Genomic DNA, 22,097 nt, shown 5'->3' on the forward strand with positions numbered 1-22,097 from the left:
TAGAAATAAACTCACTAAAAATCCAACCAATTTTAAAATAAGAGGATAAATTTTTGAATAAATAATAAAAATCCTTCAGTAAAAATTACACTAAAATACGGGGTGTTACAGTTGTGCTATCCCCGGTGGCCAAACCAGGCAGTATCATGTGGTGAACTTCCCCTTTTTCAATCTCGGAGTCCCGAGTGTGCACACAGGAAAGAACATGTAAAAAGACCACTTTGTTTCCAAAGTGGGTGCACTCATATCATATCATGGTGGTACCAACCATATCACGTGAACAGTATCATCATATCAGAATCATATTCAGAACAGATAAGTATGCCAAAGTTTTATCATATCCAAACACGTGTGAAACATATTCATATCATTTCTATTTGATAAAAAACAGATCCAAATCATTTCGTATCACATGCATAAAAATTTCAATGATATCATATTCGCTCTTTTGCATATTTCAGAAACATGTCAAATATTGCTCATGTCTACACATTTCATGTCAAAAACATTTATTTTCTCTTTCATACGTATCTCATGAGGGAATGTAAAACATATACTGAGATTGTTTTTCACTTTTTCTTTTTAAAACAACATGCACATTTTTACAAACCAACCTCAGTTCATTTCTTTTTATGCAAATCTAGCATATGAACCCCACTTACCTGGACTTTTTAGCTTTTCAAAAATTTCCTCAATAATGCCGAACCAAAATTAATCGTCACCTATAAGATAATCACGTAAATTTTCATAAGTCTCCAATCAATCTCGTATTTTGATATTCAAGCCTACAACTTATAAAATAGTCCATTTTTAATTCCTCAAACTCAAAATTCTCATTATTCTCAACATACCAGCATTACTTTCTAAACTCGTCAATATCCGACTTCGACTAAACATTTAATTCTAACTTATTTAAGAAAGAGATCTTACTATAATTTACAATACAAGGTAACATAACTATAATAAATTCATTATCCTTAGAAATTCATAATTTTATTTAAATAATAATAATAATAATTCAAAGATATTCTTTTAAAAGGATACGTTAAAATATTCTTTTTAAGTGTTACTTATTAATCTATTTATTAACTATTCCAATAAAATATAAGCCCCAAAAAAAATACTCATTTAACAAAATAAATTCATGCATCTACGCCTAAATAAAACACACTTTACAATCCACGTATTATACTCATGATTTTAAATCCGAAATACATAACATAACTTAATTAAGCTAACACCCCAACACTAACTTTGGAGGCGCACTATAAGAGAACAGAAAATAAAATAAAATAAAACAAAACAATATTATTTCCTACTATTAATTTAATATAATTTTACATATACATCCGTATATATATATATATATATACATATATATATATTTGCACCAGAAAATCCGTATATATATATATACACATATAAATATATATTTACACCAGAAGAAAACAAATAAGTTTACGTAACACTCATGCATATATATATATATATATGTAAGTACACACACAAAAAAAAATTTTCACTTCACATGGTGCGGCGGAAGCACTTACGGAGGGTGGGGGAAAGCACGGCGGCGTGGAGCTGGGGCTGGCTACGGCGGACGAGGGTGGCACCTAGCTGCGAAGCAAGAGAAAGAATGAGAGAGAGAGAGAGAGAGAGAGAGCTGAAACCGAGCGGTGAAAAATGAGAGAAGAGGTGGAGGGGAAGATATGGGGAGGGAGTGTCCGTGGCTTACCGAGGGGCAGAGGTAGCGCGCGGTGGACTGATGGTGGTGCGGCGATGGCTGGCGGTGAGGATTGCCAAGTTGGCAGCACACGGATGGAGGGAGGATTCCTCTGTTTTTAGGCGTGAAAACAGGGGAGAGGCTCTTAATCCAGTGGCTGAGAAACCGGACGTGGAACCCGGAGGGACGGTGGCGCACGGCTGGGGGAAAGACTCCGAGTGCTTGAGCTACCGGCCAGACTGTGAGTGGTGGAGTTGCTGCACGGAAGTGGCTCTGCGGGTGGCCATCTCTTGGTGCAGGCTGAGGTTTCGGTTTGGTGCTCTGCAGAGAAACTGTGGGCTTCTGTGAAGAGGGAACCGAGCGGCACTTAGTCTAGGGTTGTAGTTGCTTCATATATATATATATATATAGACCAAAATAGAAAGTAGATCAAACCTAAATAAAAGGGAAGAAAACATGCACGAAAATGGAAACGAAAAATGTGAACCGTGCGATGCGTGGCGTGAACCCGTGAAACGATTTCTGAAAATGTGAACCACGTGCAAGGGTCTAGCAATGCTGGGTCTTACAAAGTGCTTGTACTTATCCGCAATCTGCAAGGCCAAATCTGTACGTACGCAATCCAATTAGTGAGGAAAAGGCCAAAGAAAAAGAGTCATATTTAGGGACGTAATATATAATATGTGCACGTATGTACGACACATTTCATCATGTGTATATATACATATACATAAATATAGATATATGGGTGTGTATATATATATATATATATATTGTTAAATATTGATATTCATGTTATGAATGCATTGGAGAACCAACCGAAGCGCTCATTAAGGACGGCAACGTGTAGAATGGTGGACTTATCAGTCCTCTTGAGGAAGAGTTGTTGATTAGCTTCATTGTAATCGGAAATTTTTACTGCAAGGAACTGAAATATCTTCTCCTTGCCATAGCGGACCGACCGAAAGAGCGCGGTCTCTCCAAGGTGGTTACTTATGCATAACAGTCCTGGGGCCTTCTCTAACATCTTCTTTGCCACGTCAATCTGTTCATTGGATACGACCGCTTCGTGGAGAATGGTGTTTCCATGGTGGTTTTGTCGGGTCATTTTGTCAAGATGTTGGGGAGGCAGTTCATCTAGAAGATGGAGTACCAATTGAGTTTGTTTGGAATAAGTGGCTGCGTGGAGCACAGTATCGTCGTGTATTGTCAATATGTGCAATCCTTGCTCCCCAATTTTTGAACACAATTCTTTCACCTTTTCGGATTCTTCACTCAGCAAAGCCTGGTACAACTCAGCATTTAGCTTATGATCATGCTGAACTTTCCTTTCTGATATAGAACCCATTACTCAAAGTGTGTTTGGGAGAGAGAGATCAGACAGATAGAGATATCAGAGAGCTAGGGAACTGAGTATATGTGGGTTGCTCGTGGGTTTATTACCTGCATGCTACATTTTGTAATGATCATAGCTGAAAGCAAAGAGGTTCCGAATCCTTATGGTAGTATTACTTTCGGAAACTTTCAATTGAAGGTGATGATAATATGCTTCGTAATTAAGGTTGAACCATTAACATAAGCATAAAATAAAGGTTACCACAAGTATCGTTGCATTTTGTAGATAGACTAGTGGTTTTGTAAACTTTATTCTGTCCGTCTCTGGATCATTTGAGATACAGTTATAATAACTTTATTCTGGGAATTTATTGATGAATAAGTAAGGCATATGAGGAAGATTAATCCTCATCATCTTAATTCTTATCATTCTCTTATTATTCCATGATGTAACATTAAATCTGACATTAGATGATAGGTTCACAAATAAAATATAATAAATTAATAATTTTTAATTATCTAATACTACATCATGATATAATAAAAAAAAAAAGATGATAAATAGATTTACTCAAGACACACACACATATATATATAAATATATATAGATTTGGCATAACAAGTTAAGGCTCTCCGGTTTGCTTCCTTACAAAGTTAATTAATGTCAGTGATATAAAATCATTTTTCTTTTATAGCGAGTCTATCAACTTTAAAAGTGAAAGCCATAGTTAGCTAATAGACAAACTGCGACTCGAAGCACTTGCGAAGCATCTCTTAGCCAACTAATTTGTGAAAGAGTTTATTTATTTATTTTTTAAAGAAGAAACGGTATCTCAATTTTATTGAAAAATATTTTTTTGGGGGGTGATGAATACCTTATATAAGGAGAGCAAAAGGGTTCGAATAGAAATTCCAAAACAAGACTCTTAGGAAAAATACTATTGAAAAACATAAGTCGGAAGATACAATAAAGTACTTCTTAAAGCTAAAAACATAACAAATTAATGCCGAAAGCTAGGAATTATTATTAAACCATCAATTCACAACAAGAAGAGAATTTGTTTCCATAATAAGGTCCCAAACACGAAGCTGGTAGCATAAAGTAAGCCCCATCCTTAAAGTCGATAATTCTACAAAATGTTAGCACCCAAACCAAGATGGTAGGAAAAACCAACAGTAATGAAGCAATTATATATAAGACTGAAGAAAGCTTAAACAACTAGCAGGGCCGGGATTACCTTTAGAAGTACCATCAATGTTGAGCTTAAGGGAATCTATGACCGGGGCAATTATCTAACAAATTAAGAAAGGTCTCTTAGTACGAATGATGAAATGGGAGATGTCAAGACTAACAAGGGCAGAGAGATATTGTAAGAGGAAGTAAGAGTATGAGGTTTTAGGAAGGAATTAAGATCTCTTAGCCACCTATTGATCTTGTGGATGACAATGAATGCATGGGTGTAAGAGTGCTAATCAAAACGACCTTTGTTTCTAGCTAACCAAATCTTCCAAAAGAAGATAGATGGTAGCATCTAAGCAACTATATAAAATTGATCAGTGCCTCTAAAAAAGGCCACCATTGATAGGGTTTTTGTTTCAAATTGTGAGGGTAATATTGGTGAAGCCAAAAAAATTGGAAAAATGATGCAAAACCTCTTTAGAAGGATTATAATTAGACAGAACATGATCAGAATCTTTCTGTAAACCCCCGTCCCTGAGGGTCCGGAGAATTACTACATGTCACTTACAAACTTGTCTCTCCAAGCATTTAAAACTCCAATGACTTCATAAATAGTACACAATCTCATATTTACCAAATAACCATAATACAAACTCTATAAGTTATCATTACAAAATAACATAAACCAAAGGGGGGTCCACAATCTCCCAAATATCTCAATGAATTAAAACAATACATCTTTAGGTCTCAATAGGTCCAAACAACATAAAATACTTCAAATACTCAAGTTAAATCCTTCTACTAACAATGGTACTCTTAGGTACTCGACCTTCCATCCATATCTAGCCAAACTCAAATTTCTATTCCTGACCCCCAGCTGGGTGATCAATATCATTTGAAAATATATGAAGATAAAGGGTGAGTTATCAACAACTTAGTAAGCAGAGGATATATGCTAACGTGCAAACGTGAACATTTACAAAGTACAGTATGCAGAAAAAAATATTTTACAGAGTTATCATGCAAAACAAAAACATGTTTTCAATAGTAACAGAGCGATTGTTTTAAGACTAGTAAAACCCAGAGTACTTTGGCATAACATAACCTGAGCATCATCATCACATCAAAATAGAGTATCTTATAGAGCAGAGACCATGTTTCACCGCCGTGGTAGGGCTGTGCTATCCCTGGTGGCAAAACCGGACAGAGACAGAGGTGAAATCTTTCCCTTATTCTTCTCGGAGCCCCGAGTGTGCACACATGAAAGACCACAATAAAACCACATTGTTTCCAAAGTGAGTGCACTCAGAGACAGAGAAGTTGATACCAACCCAAACAGAGCAGATCATAACGGAGCAGAGCAGAGCAGAGATAGAGTCAGATACAAAATCAGTACACTATGCCAAAAGTTTTCAGATGCCATATTAAAATAACACAGAGTACCAAAACATAATCAGATCGTCCTCACATACTGAAAAATAAAAGTCGAAGCATATTTCTAAATAAATGCACAATTTTTCAGATTCTTAATATCGTTCTTTTTTAGATTTTAGAGACAACATGATAAAATTTAGCTCATGTCTACACAATGCATGTCAGAAAAAATTTTCTCTTTTTCATACCATTTCATGAGTAATGCAAATAAGTAACCGAGGTTGGTTTTTCCCAAGTTCTCATTTCATCACAAAAATATGCAAGTTTTCAGTAAGTCAACCTCAGTCTCAATAATTCGTGTAAGGTCTAGCATAGGAACCCCGCTTACCTAGAGTTCTTAGCTTTTGAAAATTTCCTCAACAATGCCGAACAAAAATTAATCGTCACCTATAAGATAATCACGTAAATTTTCATAAATTTCCAATCAATCTCGTATTTCGATATTCAAGCCTACAACTTCTAAAATAATCCATTTTTAATTCCTCAAACCCAAAATTCTCATTATTCTTAAAATACCAACATCACTTTCTAAACTCATCAATGGCGTGAACTTCGACTAAAACATTTAATTCTAACTTATTTACGATAGAGATCTTACTATAATTTATAATACAAAATAACATAACTATAACAAAATCATTATAAGTAGAAACTCATACTTTTGTTTAAATAATAATAAAACAAAAATATTCTTTTAAGTGTTACTTATCAGTCTACTTACTAACCATTCCAATAAAAATATTAGTCCCCTTAAAAATACCCACTTAACAAAATAAATCCACATGTCTACGCCTAAATAAAACATACTTTACAACCCATGCAATATACTCATGATTTCAAATCCAAAGTACATAACATAAACTTAATTAAGCTAACACCCGAAACAATAAATCTGTAGGTGTACTATAAGAGGAAAAAGTCAATAATATTTCCCACTATTAAGTTAACGTAAGTTACGTATACATCCACATATATATTATGTACGCCAGAAAAGAAAACTCCACACAGTGCAGCTGAAGCACTTATGGAGAGGTGGGGGCACGACGGCGTGGAGCTGGTGGTTGGCTACCGCGAAAGGGAGTGGCGCTTGGTCATTGGCTGCGAGAGCAAGAGAGAGAGACGAGTGAGAGAGGCATATGGTGAGAGAATGAGGGAGAGATCGAGAGAAAAGGACCCCCAACTAGAATGGCGTGAGCTTACCGTGGGAAAAAAAACTGAGGCGGCATGTGGTGTACCAGGGTGATGAGGAGTCCTCGCCAGCAGTTTCTGTGGGGTCACCACAAGGAGGAGCTTTCGGAGGAGGAGATTTCAGCTACTTAAGGGGCTGAAGTGCTCTGTTTTCGGCTACCAAAACAGAGGAAGGCAGGGCTTGGCCACGGGGAAGCTAGGAGGTGGCTTTGTACGGCTAAGCACGATGGTGAGGTCTGGACTGAGTTTCATGGTGGAGTGTGAAGACCGAACGGCTTGGGGTGGCGGTTTACTAGGTGCAAACCGAGCCTTCGGTTTGCTGTTTTGCAGAGAAATGATGGCCTTCTGAAGAGGAGAACGAGCGGCGCTTAGTCTAGGGTTGAAGATGTTTAACACAAATAAATAAATATATATACAAGATATAAATAGTAAAGAGATAAAACCTAGAGGAAAAGGATGAATGAACCTGCATGAAAATGGAAATAAGAATGTGAACATAAGCGACGTAAGGCGTGAACCCGTGCGACAGTTTATGGAACCGTGAACCACGTGCATGGATGTTAGTGGCTGGGTCTTACACTTTCACACGCCCATCCAGGCCATTATTACACTAAGAAGCCAAACGAATACCACAATGCTGGATTTTGTCATCAAAGGAAAGATTGGAGATTATAAAACCTTTTTGAGTAAGGGAACCATTACCTGCTCAATTATCATGCCATAAACGAATAGAAACATCATGAATGGTCTATTGGCTTTCGGCGTGAATGATGGGCAATAATCTACAAATGGTTTTCTAGGAATTGGAATGATAGGTTTTGGAAGCAATAAGATCCAATGAGGAGACATTGTTCATGTATTTTTTGAGAAATGAACATAGCCCATGGGAAGTTCGATTGAAGAAATCTCCAAACTAATTTACAATGAAAAGCGTCAACGACATCATATAAATTTCTAATGCCAAGGCTACTTTTAGAGGAAGGGCAACATATATAGGTCCAAGATATCTAATGCTATTTAGTGTGTTCATCATTATCACCCCAGGAAAAAATTAGCAAAGGCTTTGTGGATAGAGTCAATGATTTTTCTTAGAGCTAAGGTTATGAACCGAAAGGTTATGAATAGAAATGGAGGAGAGCACATATTTGATTAAGGTGAGCTTGCTATTGGTAGTAAGGAGACGACCTTTCCACCCATAAATGTTATTTTCGATCTTGAGAAGAATCAGATTATAAGTTGATATAGGGGTTTTCCCATAGGAAATGGGAGCTCCAAGATAAGTGGTAGGGAACTTGGCTCCACTAAAACTAGTGGTAGAAGCAATGATGTTTCTACTTGGAAGAGATGAAATGTACCAAGCCTGTAGTGTTTTCTTGGCCTAGCCCAAGGTAGGAGGAACCATTAGGAGGGAAGAATGAGAGAAGAAATGAGGGGACAAAAGCCTGAGGAAGGACAGGTTGAGGGAGGAAAAGGGGAGAAGTTACATAAAGGAGAGTGGATGAGACATAAAGGAAGCAATGATAGAAGATAAAAGGGAGGGAACCATACGACTTTAGGGACCCTTTTCGGCCAGGCTTTTCCTTGGGGACTTCAACTTCTCCTTCAGCCTCTTCAGCCTCACGAGAGGGACTCCAGCGACCATTGCTCCACTAGAAAATAGCTCTAGTCTCCATTTTATAATGAGGATGAGAGATCATGAGAGACTGTAAAACAAGCATATTATGGTGGACTCTCCCCCTCCCAAAACTCCAATGGACGTAGGCTCAATGTCGAACCATGTAAATCTGTGTCTAAATTTATTTATTTAATTTGTTTGTATTTATTTACTACTCATTGTCATGGATGTACGCACAGACACTGTACAACCACACCTGATCATCACCAGGGGCTCCGCATCACACCAATCGAGTCGTAGATCGCCATAACAAACTGAGAATGACACTTTCACATCTTCTGATCTGTTGTGTGATTTTTTTGACATTAATAGTTGGTGTCGTTTGTGGGATCCGATGTATTTTTTACAACGGAAGCAAGAGAATGATGATTTTTCGAAGATCTAAATAGTCACTGAATGGGCATATGAAATCCTCCCAGATAAATGTTCTCAACCTTTCAACTTTTATTTTATGAAAAATACTATTACAGTGAATGAATGAGTGAACTTTTCCTTACCCAGGCGGTTAAGTGCATTGCACTTAAATGCTTTTTATGCACCTAGTGTCTAAAGCCGAGAGTCCAAACTCCCCAACCACTTGAACCGTGAGTGCTCACAACTCCTTGTTCTTTGAGTGTACTAGGCACTTAAGTGCATAGTACAAATATTGTGCACGAAAATACACTATGATCAGGCATATATACAATGGGCAATAATTGTACACTTAAGTGAATAGTGCCACGTAGCACCATGCACATCTGCACTGTACATGGCATGCATAGTGCCATGCATAATGCGCGGCAAGGCAGTCACCACTTGGACCACAGGCAGATTCTACAAGCCCAGGGGTGGTCTCCGACCACCATAGCTGCACGGGAGAGCAGCGGCTTGAACTTCTTAGCCAGCCCCTTTGTGGCGCAACAGGGGTGCTGGTGGCCACCTAGTGGCCCACCGGCGTCTTTTGTCTCCTTTAGGGTGGTCACCGACCAACCCCAACCAGTAGCAGCCTTGCCGCAGGCAACACATGCACGGGAGTGCAGCAGTTGGACTCTTCGCTAGCCCCGTGGATGGCCTGGGACAGCCATTGGCAGCCTCCACTGAGTTGTCGACAGTTTTTATCTCCGATAAGGAACCTCCCTTCTTGAAAGGTGACGGTCGCTTAAGTACCCACACTAGCGACACGCCATGCACGATGCCTCACGATAGCTGGCAAGCAATGACCCGCCAGTCGTTGATAGCTACTAAGGCCATCGGTGTGTTGGCCCTCGTTGACAGAGAATGCCGATGAAGGCCTTTCCCACCGACCATTATAATTAAGCTACGGACTACTCCTCGAACACTGGGCACCTTGCCCATGGCTAGAGATCTGACCCGACTCGTACTCCCCACATGCCTTACGGCCGAGGTCCCCCCTCGGCTCTAGACTCCTACTCGTGGTGTGCTCCTCGCCTGCGAACTCCTCTACTAGGGACCTGACTCGACTCGGCCAGTGGGCGGACTCCCCTTCCTCGGCTTAACATCTATCTTAGCTTCTCCACTTGGCCAACACGACTCGGCCATTTTCCCAACCATTAGCGAGATCCTCCTCGGCGTGAAACCTGACTCGGCCTCTCGCTCCTCAGGCAGACTCCTCGGTCAGCTGAGCTCCCCTCGGCTATGCACTAGTCTCGGTCTCTGTATGAGCATCACATACATCATGCAACATGCTGCACCAACACTGTGCACGACCACCACTAGATCAAATTGCCTGACCCAATGCGAGCTACCTCCAAGGCATGTTGCATGGCTTATGCAACGTGCTGCACCAGTCTTGCTCAACCACCCCTTGCTTATCTACAGAACTTTCTTGGTCACCTCCATTCCTTGGCAATAGCGTTGCCCAAACACGACCACTGTCAAAATCACTTAGACTAGGTGTTTTGTCACTCGCCAGTGCATTCCATTACTGATAGGGAGATCCCCAGCGACGAAAGTCCTGCCCTACCACAAGTGGCATGCAACCTATGACATCCCTAGTCCTCTACCACGATGGAGATTATGTTTGGTCCGCCCACTGTGGATGCTTAAAAAAGGAAGAAAAAGAAGAAGAAAGGCCAGAAAGGGAAGAAAATACAACCAACAGCGCCAATTTCAGTCAAGCGGACCAACTTTAGTGACTAAAATATTCGGTTTGTCTCCCTCAAAACTTGTGTGCATTTTAGTTTTGCTAACATAATTGAGTCATTTAGTGTGAAACACTGGCTACTCAGCCCCACTCGCACACCATTTGAAGGTTTCAATTTGTCTCCATCAGAATAAACTGCTTGGCATTCACATGCGCACGAACAAGCGCCTCTCCTACTTACCCTCCCTGTGAGGGTCAATAGGCAAGTCCAACCCCGGGGCCTAACCTCCCTCACAGTGAGGTGCAAGACCAAGTCCAGCCTACCTTGACACTTTCCTTCCTTGTGACTTCAACATGAGAGTGCAGGTCCAGTCTCAAACTACCTGACTTACATCCCCATGAGGCACAAAGAGGCGGGTTTGGCCTTAGGCAGCTCGACCTCTCACTGAGGAGTGTGGGTCCAGCATCTTGGTTGCCCGAAGACTTACCCCGACCTTCGTCAAGGCAAAGTGTGGGACCAGATTTGGCCTACCTTGACACTTACCTTCCTTGCGGCATCAACATGCAGGAGTGGGTTCAGTCTCAAACTGGTCGACTTACCACAAAGTGGCTAATCTTCTCTCCAAGTAGCTCAACCCCAATCACGGCGAAGTGCAGGTCCAGTCTCTCAGCTGCTCTATGAATTACCTCGAGTTTTGTCGCTGCGAAGTGTGGGTTTAGTCTCAAACTGCCTGACTTACCTCCCTGTGAGGCACAAAGAGGCGGGTTTGACTCAAGCAGCTTGACCTCTCACAAAGGAGTGCGAGTCCAGTCTCTTGGCTGTCTGAAGACTTACTTCGACCTCCGTCACAACGAAGTGCGAGACCATCTCTAGCCTGCCCGACATTTACCTTCCCTGTAGCATCAATAGGCAGGTGCGGGTCTTGTCTTAAACTGCCCAACTTACTTCCCGTAAGGCTCAAAGAGGCGATTCTTGTCTCCAGGTAGCTTGACCTCTCTCATGGGTGTGCGGGTCCTCCTTGTGAGACTTTAAGAGGAGGGTTTAGTCTCTAGGCTGTCCAACCTCTCTCACGTTGGAGTGCAGGTTCACTCTTTCGACTACCTGATGTTACTCTAAGGAATGCATCTGCTCCTGTAAACACTAAGCCTCAGACCTTCGCCACACTCCAGGACAACAATTCAAGTTTGCGAATTTTGCACTCGTGATTGGAAAATATTTACACTAACTAGTTTGACTTTTGTAGCACGATCAAACATCTCCTACTTACCTTCCCGTTGAGGGTCAATAGGTGGGTTTAGCCTTAAGGTGGCCCAGCCTATCTCACAGTGAAGTGCGGGTCCAGTCCCCACCGCCTCTCCTGGGTTATTTTCAACAATGAGTCAACATACAGGAAAGGCCAAGGACCTCTTGGCTCCCCAGGCGCCCAATAGGCGGGTAGGTTGCTTGACTGCTCGACCTTTGTACTTGGAGATGAGCCTCGCGCTTGCACTTAGCGTTGTAGAGCCTATCTCCCGCTTATCTCGCTAAGACGAGCTTCACAGTTGAGCCCATCTCCTACCAAAGTTGAGCCACGCGCTCTCGCACTACATGATCGAGCCAATCTCCTGCTAGCCTCTCATTTATCTCACTAAGCAGAGCCTCGTGCACGCACTCTACACGGTCGAGCTTATCTCCCACCAAAAGTTGAGCCCCGCACTTGCACTTAATGCGGTCGAGCCCATCTCTTGCCAAAGCCAAACTCCATGTTCGCACTTCACGCGATCGAGCCCATCTCCCACCTAATCTCAAGCTCGAAAATCATTATTGTTTAATGCAAATGAAATAGATAACCAGAAACCCGCTCCCAAAATTTATTTATCTAGAAAGTTTGGCAGATTATCTCAATTGCATATTTTATCTTTAAGGATTCTAAAGGTCTTCTTTTTTGGAGCAAATTGTCCTTAAGGATCGTGAGCAACTGGAAGGGATAAAATATACCAAGCCTATAGTGTTTTCTAGACCTAACCCAAGGTAGGAGGTCTCTTCAGGAGGGAAGAAAGAGAGAGGGAATGAGGGGACAAAAGGCTAAGGGAGGACAGATTGTCAGGAGGAAAATGAGAGAAGTGACATAAAGGAAATGGGATGAGACATTAAGGAATAAAGGAAGCAGGGGGCAGAAGATAAACGTGAGGGGACCAAACGACTTCAGGGACTTTGACTTCTCCTTCAACTTCTTCAACTTCACGAGAGGGACTTCAGCGACGTGTGCTCCACCAGAAAATAGAGCTCTAATCTCCATTGTATATTGAGGATGAGAGACCATGAGAGACTGTAAAACAAGCATATTATAGTGGATTCTCCCATCCCAAAACCCCCGTAGATGTAGACCCCGTACCGAACTATGTAAATCTGTATGTCTCACTCTGTTTATTTTCTGTACATTTATTTACTGCTCACTGCCATGTTTGTGCGTACGAACACCATAAAACAGCATAGGACTATCGTCGGGGGCTCTGCACCACACTGATCGAGGCCCAGATCGCCATAGCGGACCAGGAATGATTATTTCTCCTATTCCGGCTTGTTGTTCGAGTTTTTCAGCATTAGTACTATGAGTTGTGTTAATTTTATTATGCAATAAGAAAATAATTTTGGAGTGATTGATCTTTTGTTCGGAAGTATTTTCATAATTAGAGATGAAAGTCATCTGAGTGGAAAGGCTTTCCTTGGAAACATTGGTGAAAATCGAAAGGTCATAAGCAAAAATGATATGAGAAATAGGAGAACAACCACGATGGACACTATAAGGAGTGACATGGTCATTAATCATAAGCTGATGAAGACCTCTACTAAGGGGTTCCTCTTTGAGAATTGAAAGCAGAGGGGAAAGATGATCCATTTGTCTCAGGCCTGTACTAAAATTGAAGTAACCAAAATGAGTTCCATTCAAACAAATAGAGAAGGTGGGATTAGAAAAGAATTTATGAAATAAGGAGACAACAATATTGTTGAAAACAAAGGAGAGAAGAACCCGAGTGAGGTAATGCCAATTGATGCGGCCCTGTTAAAAGCCTTGGTCATATCAAATTTAAGCATGACTTTATTGCCTCTGGTATTCCTAGCAAGATTGTGGGTTAACTCCTGAGCCAAAACAATACTAATTGTAATGATCATTCCTTAAACAAAAGTCCTCTGATGGTTGGATATAAGATTAGGCAAGATGGTGGCAAGACAGGAAGTCAGAATTTTAGAAAAAATCTTGTAAGATACTTGACAAAGACCGATGGGTCTGGAGTCCAAAAAGGGTGGAGGGATTATATTTTTTAGGAATCAAAGAAATGAATGTATGCTTTAAGGAAGGAGATGGGCCTCGTCTAAAAAGATGAGTGATTGCCTCGAAAAGGTCGGAATTGATGATAGTCCAGCAAGAGATATAAAAAGAGAAACATAAACCATCTGGATTGGGAGTCGAATCTAAAGGAATGCTATAGAAAGCTTGTTGACCTTCTTCTAAGGGTAACAATTTGAGGAAAGTTTTATTATCCTCAGAAACCAGATTAGGAATGATATCAAATAGGGAGTTGTTAGAAAGAGTGTGAGAGGCAGTTAATTGATTGTGGAAAAATTCCACAACAGCTGAGTGAATGGAGTTATGATCGGACGATGAGGAACCATGAGGAAGGGTGAGGGAGGTGATATAAGTCTTTCCCATATTGTGAGCAACCATGTGATGAAAAAATTTGGTGTTTTTGTTACCCTCAGATAATTATTGAATTCTGGACTTTTGCTTAAAAGGATTTTTTTTCTTGGATCAACTTGTCATTATAATATTTTTCAAGATTTTGGAAAATGACTAGGTCAAAATGAAGAGTTGAAGTTTGCGAAAAAAGTTGAGTATCTTCAATTTTGTCACATAAATCGTCAAGATTTTGAAAATTGTTGAAAAAACTGAAAAGTTCCAATCTTTCAAAGTTTTTTTTTTTTTTTTTTCAAATGTTTTAATCTAAAAACTAGTTTCGTCAAACCATAAAAATGACAAAGCTGATTCCAATTAGAAGAAACAAAGTCTAGAAACTGTGGGTGTTTAGTCCACATCCTTTAGGATTTAAAGGATGAGGGACCAAATTTATGTATCTCTTTATTCATAATGAGAAGGTGGCAATGATCAGAATGAGTCTTCTCCAAATGGGTAAGGGAAAGTTAGAGATCAGATTGAGACCAAGATTGATTAACAAGAGAGCTCAGTCTAATCTCTGATCTCCCATGTGTAAATCCTCAAGTACTGCTCCTTTTTGTGGGAAGGTTTTGCTGACTTTATTTTGGGACTATACATGACATTGGATAGTCTATTCTAGCTAGAAATTTATTGGTGGATAAGGCATATGCATGCATATATATATATATATATACACATATGTATATATAAAGAAATGATAGTTACAGTCTTGAGTGTGCAAGTGCCGTGCAATCATTTTGAAAAAAATAAATAAATACGGAACCCACTATTTTTCAAAATGACTGCACAATACTTACGCACTCCATGACTGTATGTAGCAATACTCACATATATATATATATATATATATATATATATGCGCATATATATATGTGCAAAGTCTTTTTAATTACTACCATTTAAAGTTGATTAATTATGATTTTCCTCTATGGTATAATTCCGTTCGCATTTTCCATAATAAGTTATGGGTCTCCAGCACTTTGCTTACCGACAAAGTTTATGTCTCATACTTTAGCAGGGATGAAAGCGATACTCTTATGGACAAAGTGTGGCTCAAAGCACATGCCACGCATGTCACGCTCCCTTTTCGGGATGAACCCATTTAACTTGAAATCCACAATAATTTTTTTTTTTTTTTGAAAATCCACAATAATATATAATAACTTAGATTCAAAAAGTCCTCTAAAATGAAATGCCTAAAAAATTCTTCTGAACAAAATAAACTAAATACTGACAAAGTTTCTCTTAAATAAAACTAATCATCTTATGCCAAACCGGCACTTATATCACATTTATCTTATTATGATCCTGTCCCATGCCATCTATTCCAATAGTCATAACAATTAATCAAATATCTGAAAAAAATGGTGGATAAAGGGGTGAGGCCCACTGACTCAGTAAATAGCGAATCTATACTAGTGTGTAAGTATGAGCCAGTTATTGAAGATAGAAACAGATAGCTCTAAAAAATATGGTCGTAGTATTTTCAGAAGCACTTTATTACAAATATAATATCTACAAAAGATTTTAGGCACAAGCATAACTAAAGCAATATGAGAAACATAAATAGAGGCCATGTTTACCCCATGGTAGGGTTATGCATATCTATGGTTAGTCAAGTAGAACATAAATCACTATTCTATCACCAAAGTGATGCACTAAAAAAAGAAGCTCCGTTTACCCTTGTGGTAGGGTTGTGCATTTTGTGGATAATCAAGTAGAACATAAATCACATTGTCATCAAAGTGATTGCCCTCATAATAGAGGTCGTGTTTACCTTGTGACAAGGTTATGCATTATGCAGATAGCCAATCATATCATAAATAACTTTATTATCAAAGTGATTGCATTCAAAACAGAAGCCATTATTAGATCTCATGGTAGCTAGGGTCATAAATTGAAGGTCACTATTATATCTCGTGGCAAAACCAAAAATTAGAGATCATTATTATATCCCATGGTGGGGCCAAAAATCATAGGCCACTCTTACAAAATCATGGCGGGGCCAGGAATCAAAACAGAAAAAAATCTAAGCAGTAACAGAAATAGTATATTGAATATATAATATCATAATAGCGAATCAAAACTTTAGATTTGTTTTTCACATTCTTATATGCGCGCAGTAGAGAAAATAGAGTACAAAAATTGTTCATGTCTACGTTAGTTATGATAAAATCTCAGACTTCAAAGTTCAGATACGAGACTAGGGTAGAAAATAACTGACGATGTTTTTATAACCAAATATGCATGTTTTTCACAAAATTAATCTTAGTCAATTTTAGACAAAGTCTAGTATAGAACTACCACGCGTGCTTACTTGGCTTTCTAACATCTCTTGATTTTCTCACAATAGTGCTAAGTTAATATCAATCGTCACCTATTAATATACTAAAGTGAGCATTAATAATCTGTTTTAAGAGCTGCCATATGGATGTAAAGCAAGAATCCTGAACGTGTTCGATCTGTTAGTTTGACGTAATATGATCCCACAGTAGTACTTTTTTCTCACTTCTGTTTTATTTTTAATTTTTTCAGTCTTTTCAAAATTATTTTTTTTAGGAAATTGGAGATGATCTGTACATTGGATTCAAAATTTTAAATTTTTAAACCATACCTAATATGATTTTTTTATTTGATCATTGCTCTTAATGCAAATCAAAATTACTACAAAGTTTACATATATACTGCTATACGTATAGTAAATTTAATTGAGAAATGAATTGATCGAATTTACAAGAAAATTACTTATTTGCGACCAATTAATTCCAGTAAAATGATTATTTATAACTAAAATTAATTGCGAAAAGTCTTTTAGTTACAATAAATTGATCACAGCCCATTTTTCTTGTATGATAAAATTAATTCAGACAAATAATTTATTTATTTTTTTAAATGTACTTAATTCTCAAAGTGAAACTGTACAATGTTTGGGAACAAGTTAACAACAGATCATAAAGCTGTGGGAACCTCACAAACTGCAAACACGCGAGTACGTACATGAATTACCACAACGTACAAGATCATACCATGCATGCCCCAAGATAAAAGCCCAAACAGAATACACACAGTATTTTATTATATATAAACATGACACACATCCAACTAAAATACATATATATACATATTCAGGGATAAACCATAGCTCAAGCCTTGAAGTGGATGGCCAAGCTACAACTCAAAGCGGCAGACAATGTGTACTTAATTTCCAAAGGTACGTATATACTAACGTCTGATTGATCCCCTGGCCTTCAAGCAGATAAGTTAAATTAGAGGTTTGTGGTGCAACAGCATGGGTTGATGCCGCTTTTAACTTTTAATTAGTTGCTTGATGCCGAGGGAGTTCGAGGGAATTAGTGCTTAGATTTCTACAACAACAGAACAAATAGGCTGGGATAGATAGCACCATACCAAAAAGTTTCCAAGGAATTGCCCGCTTCAGCTTTTTCAGCAAGTACTTGTAAGTTTCCGATAGTGATATATGGAGAGGGAAATATGAAAGTGCGAAGATTCCAACTGGTAGGAAAGAAAGTGCATATAGGATGACTTTTGTCCAGCTTTCCCTGTTTTGTATCATGAGGAGGACGGTTGCTCCAAATGCAAGCATCATCATGGATACGGAGAGGAATAGAAATGTGAACCCAAACATGAGCTTATTTGGAAGAGATTCCTTGAAGTCTTGTAATCGGAATGGTGATGAGACGATGGAGAGAAATATTACCACTGATGTCAAAGCAAATGAAAGGGACAATACATCGGTCACAGTAAAAACCGCAAAGAAAGGTTTGTTGACGAGGACTGGAGCACCTGTCTGACTATTTGGACCTCCAGGTACTGTGTAGGCTGCAGCAAAGGCAACGGTAGCAATGAGTACTGCGACAACGGTGCATCCTTCTGAGGTCCGCTTTAGCCATTCTGTTGCTGATGTTCGGAGTTCATTATTTTCTTTATAAAAAAATTGCTCAGCGGTCAGCTTCATATCGTTACGATGTTCAAGGAAATGGGGTGGGGTGATTAACTTCACACGCTGCAGTACATGAACACCAAAAAATATAACATAATGATTAAAGTTCAATTAAAAATAAGAGGAAACATGTGTGCGCATGACCAATTAAGAATTTGAAATAGATGTCAACCTCTCCGGATGGATGAACTGGCCATAACGTTTCAACCAATTAATGATCATTGTCCGAAAAAGGTTTCAAGAAAATTCATGATTTCTTTAAAGCTTTCAACAATATTTTGATCAGTTATAGCTTGAAAGTATATATTGTACGTGCTAATTAATTAATGTGTATTTGATTTGTGCGCCTAAAGCATGCAGCAAGAAAGAGTATTAGAAGTGCACTACGTACCTCAAACCATAGCATTTCATCTCGCAACTCAAGTGCAGGGCCTCGCAATGTCTCGGGCATATAATCTTTTAATTTCATTCCAACGACATGAAGTATAGAATTTCCTTCGTTGTCGACTTTTCGTACCAGTCTTTTCACGGGCACTTCTCCTTTCGTTACAATGTCAAAAATATTCAACCGACGAAACTTTATAGCTATATGCAATATGTTCCGCCCTCTGTCATCAATATGTTCAACTGCTTGGGGGTAACGCTTCAGTATTTCTTCAGCAATGTCTACACAGCCTGACTTAGTTGCCAAAAACAGAGGAGTATCTGTTTCTGGTAGATCCCCTTCATGATTACCAAGTGTAGTCATTAATTGGGAGCCTTGTCCAACTCCCCTCTCTCCGGTTGGGCTCCCTCCATATTTGTGGAGCCTAGGCTTGCTCTGGTCTATTCCAGGATAAGTTGCTTCCCACGAGGTATCTCTTTCAATTAGGAACTTGGCCAGCTTCAAAGCTGATATATATGCAGGCTCTGGTTGTTTGGTTGAAGTAAAATATGAGCTGGCTGTTCATGAGTTTGGAAGTTGTAAGTACTAATTATTGCATGTATATATAAAAGGAAAAATATATCAAGATCTTATACACCATCTAAAGCAATAAAGCATCAGGCAGTGGCTTTCATGACCACAAAACTCTTTAGAGTTCATGAACTCAAAATAAAACTCTTTAGAGTTCATGAACTCTAAATAGTTTTTAGTATTATTTACTAAGCTTTATACGTTATTTTGTTAAGAAATTGGGGTTTTTAATTTTATCTTGGAGATATTTCGTTTCAAATTTTATAAATTAGGTCCCTCCCTCCATTAAGTTGTTGTTAACTAAATCAGTAGAGTTGCTTATGTGAGTACATGTCATGCAAGTGTTTCGTACGTTATGGGCATGTGGTATATGCCACATGACAAAAAAGAAAAAGATACACGTAAAAAATCATATATAATTTATACAACATATATAAGAATTAAAAACTTGTAAATTAACCCTCATTTTCAAATTAATTTTTAAAATAATTTTAAATAAAAAATAAACAATAAAAACATAAAACAAATAATATGTATCCAAAATTTAAAATATGAGAGATATATTCAGAAGCCTTTTAATCATGATCATTATCCTTTAATTTATATCTTCTAATATTAATTTGTAGCATCAATGAATTGCAAATTAAATTTTTGTTTCTAACCTGCAGCCAATTATCCCCATGCATGATACCTCACAAATAGGCCGAAGGATGAAACGGTAATGATTGGATTAAAAGGAATACTATACATTTTACAAGCGTACAATATCTAACAATATAATAAAAATAAAACCAGAAACTGAAAATAAAAAAAATATAAACAAAAATCCCACACACACTAACATTAGGAAACGTATAATGTATTGGATAGGTGAGTAAGTGACATGGCGGCATATATGGTGGCCGGACCTAAATTAGAAGATTAATGCATGTTTCATCTAAACGAACCAGAATTGATGATTTGCGGTAAAAAACCCATTTGTTCCTCTCGTAGAAAAGCTCCTGGGTTGCATGATAGAAGTTGAAGAGCAGTCATCCCATCTGCGTCTCGTTCACCAACCAAGTGCTTGTACTTATCCGCAATGTGCAATGCCAAATCTGTACGTACGCAATCCATTTAATTTCTTACGGGGAAAAAGAGAAATATCATGTGCACGACACATTTGTGTATATATACATAAATAAATATATATAGATTGGTGTGTGTTTGTGTGTGTGTGTATATTGTACGTAATAATTAGATGATGTTGTTATGAATGCATGGGAGAACCAACCGAAGCGCTCATTAAGGACGGCAAAGTGTAGAACGGTAGACTTATCACTCCTCTGGAGAAAGAGTTTTTGATTAGCTTCATTGTAATCGGAAATTTTTCCTGCAAGGAATTGGAATATCTTCTCCTTGCCATAGCGGACCGACCGAAAGAGCGCGGTCTCTCCAAGGTGGTTACGCATGCATAACAGTCCTGGGGCCTTCTCTAACACCTTCTTTACCACGTCAATCTGTACATTGGATACGACCGCTTCGTGGAGAATGGTGTTTCCTTGGTGGTTTTGTCGGATCATTTTGTCAAGATGTTGGGGAGGCAGTTCATCTAGAAGATGGAGTACCAATTGGGTTTGTTTGGAATAAGTGGCTGCGTGGAGCACAGTGTCGTCATGTATTGTCAGTATGTGCAATCCTTGCTCCCCAACTTTTGAACACAATTCTTTCACCTTGTCGGCATCTTCACTCAGCAAGGCCTGGTACAACTCCGCATTTAGCTTATGATGCCTAACGATCCTTTCTGATTTGGGAGACATTGTCTGATCAAAGTGTGCTTGAGAGAGGGAGAACTGATGAGTATGTGGTTTGCTCGTGGGTTTATTACATGCATGCGACATTCTATAATGATCATGTATAGGTGAAAGCAAAGAGATTCCGAATCCTTATAATATTGCTTTCGGAAACCTTCAATCGAAGGCGATGATATGCTTCGTATAAATTAAGGCTGAACCATGATGATATGCTTCGTAAACAAGCATGATAGGCTTGTTGCATTTTGAAGACTAGTTTTGTTAACTTTATTCTGGGACGTCTTTGGATAATTATATTAATCTAGGAATTTATTGATGAATAAGTAAGGCATATACATACATATATATATATAGGAAAATTCTATACACCATACTACTATCCTACTTTCATCCTACTAAGTAAGATATAACACATTTATCACCATTAAATGAATATTTATTACATGATTCTTTATCATCTAATGGTGATAAATGTGTCACATTATTAATGGAAGCTTAACCAAGCCTAAAAAGTCTACAGATCCTCATTCACCACAAAACATGTGTGGCAACCCCTCAACAAAATGGGATTGCTGAAAGGAAACATTAACATCTTCTGAACATAGGCAGAGCACTCAAAATTCAAGCAAACTTTCCCAATTCTTATTGTAGTGATTGTATTCTAACGGCTGCTTACATTATCAATCGTGTTCCTAGCCCTTTGCTTTCCAACAAAACACCATATGAACTTTTTTTCCATTCCCCTCCTACATATTCTCATATGAGAATTATTAGCTGCCTATGCTTCGCATCCACCTTATCCCACAACAGAACCAAGTTTGAACCTCGAGTAAGAGCTTGTGTCCTTCTTGGTTACCCATTTGGAGTGAAAGGGTATAAACTTCTTGACTTTCACTCTAAAACAGTCTTCATATCCAGAGATGTGACTTTTCATGAATATGTGTTTCCATTTCACCAACCTGACCTTCAATCTTCACCCACACAGCTTCTTTTTCAAACACCCCCTCCATCTTTCCATCCTGCACCTCTCCCTCATAACAATTCTTTTACCCCT

The 22,097-nt window shown here is 38.7% G+C and overlaps 1 protein-coding gene and 1 long non-coding RNA gene across 2 annotated transcripts; both read right to left on the reverse strand.

Moving 5' to 3' along the window:
• Positions 1–689: 689 nt before the first annotated feature.
• Positions 690–2,067, reverse strand: LOC118347937. The gene is made up of 3 exons (XR_004801126.1): positions 1,736–2,067; positions 1,551–1,617; positions 690–722 (listed from the first exon to the last, which is right to left on the reverse strand). It is a non-coding gene; the product is annotated as an uncharacterized LOC118347937 (long non-coding RNA).
• A 2,026-nt stretch (positions 2,068–4,093) lies between these two features.
• LOC108992737 (ankyrin repeat-containing protein ITN1-like) lies at positions 4,094–21,049 on the reverse strand. The gene is made up of 8 exons (XM_018967363.2): positions 20,524–21,049; positions 20,198–20,347; positions 18,687–19,237; positions 17,743–18,358; positions 11,887–11,976; positions 11,359–11,513; positions 4,297–4,351; positions 4,094–4,188 (listed from the first exon to the last, which is right to left on the reverse strand). The coding sequence occupies exons 1-8, from the start codon at positions 21,047–21,049 to the stop codon at positions 4,094–4,096; spliced, it is 2,238 nt and encodes a 745-aa protein (XP_018822908.2).
• Positions 21,050–22,097: the final 1,048 nt, after the last annotated feature.

This window comes from Juglans regia, chromosome 3, assembly GCF_001411555.2.
Source record: "Juglans regia cultivar Chandler chromosome 3, Walnut 2.0, whole genome shotgun sequence".
NCBI lineage: Eukaryota > Viridiplantae > Streptophyta > Magnoliopsida > Fagales > Juglandaceae > Juglans > Juglans regia.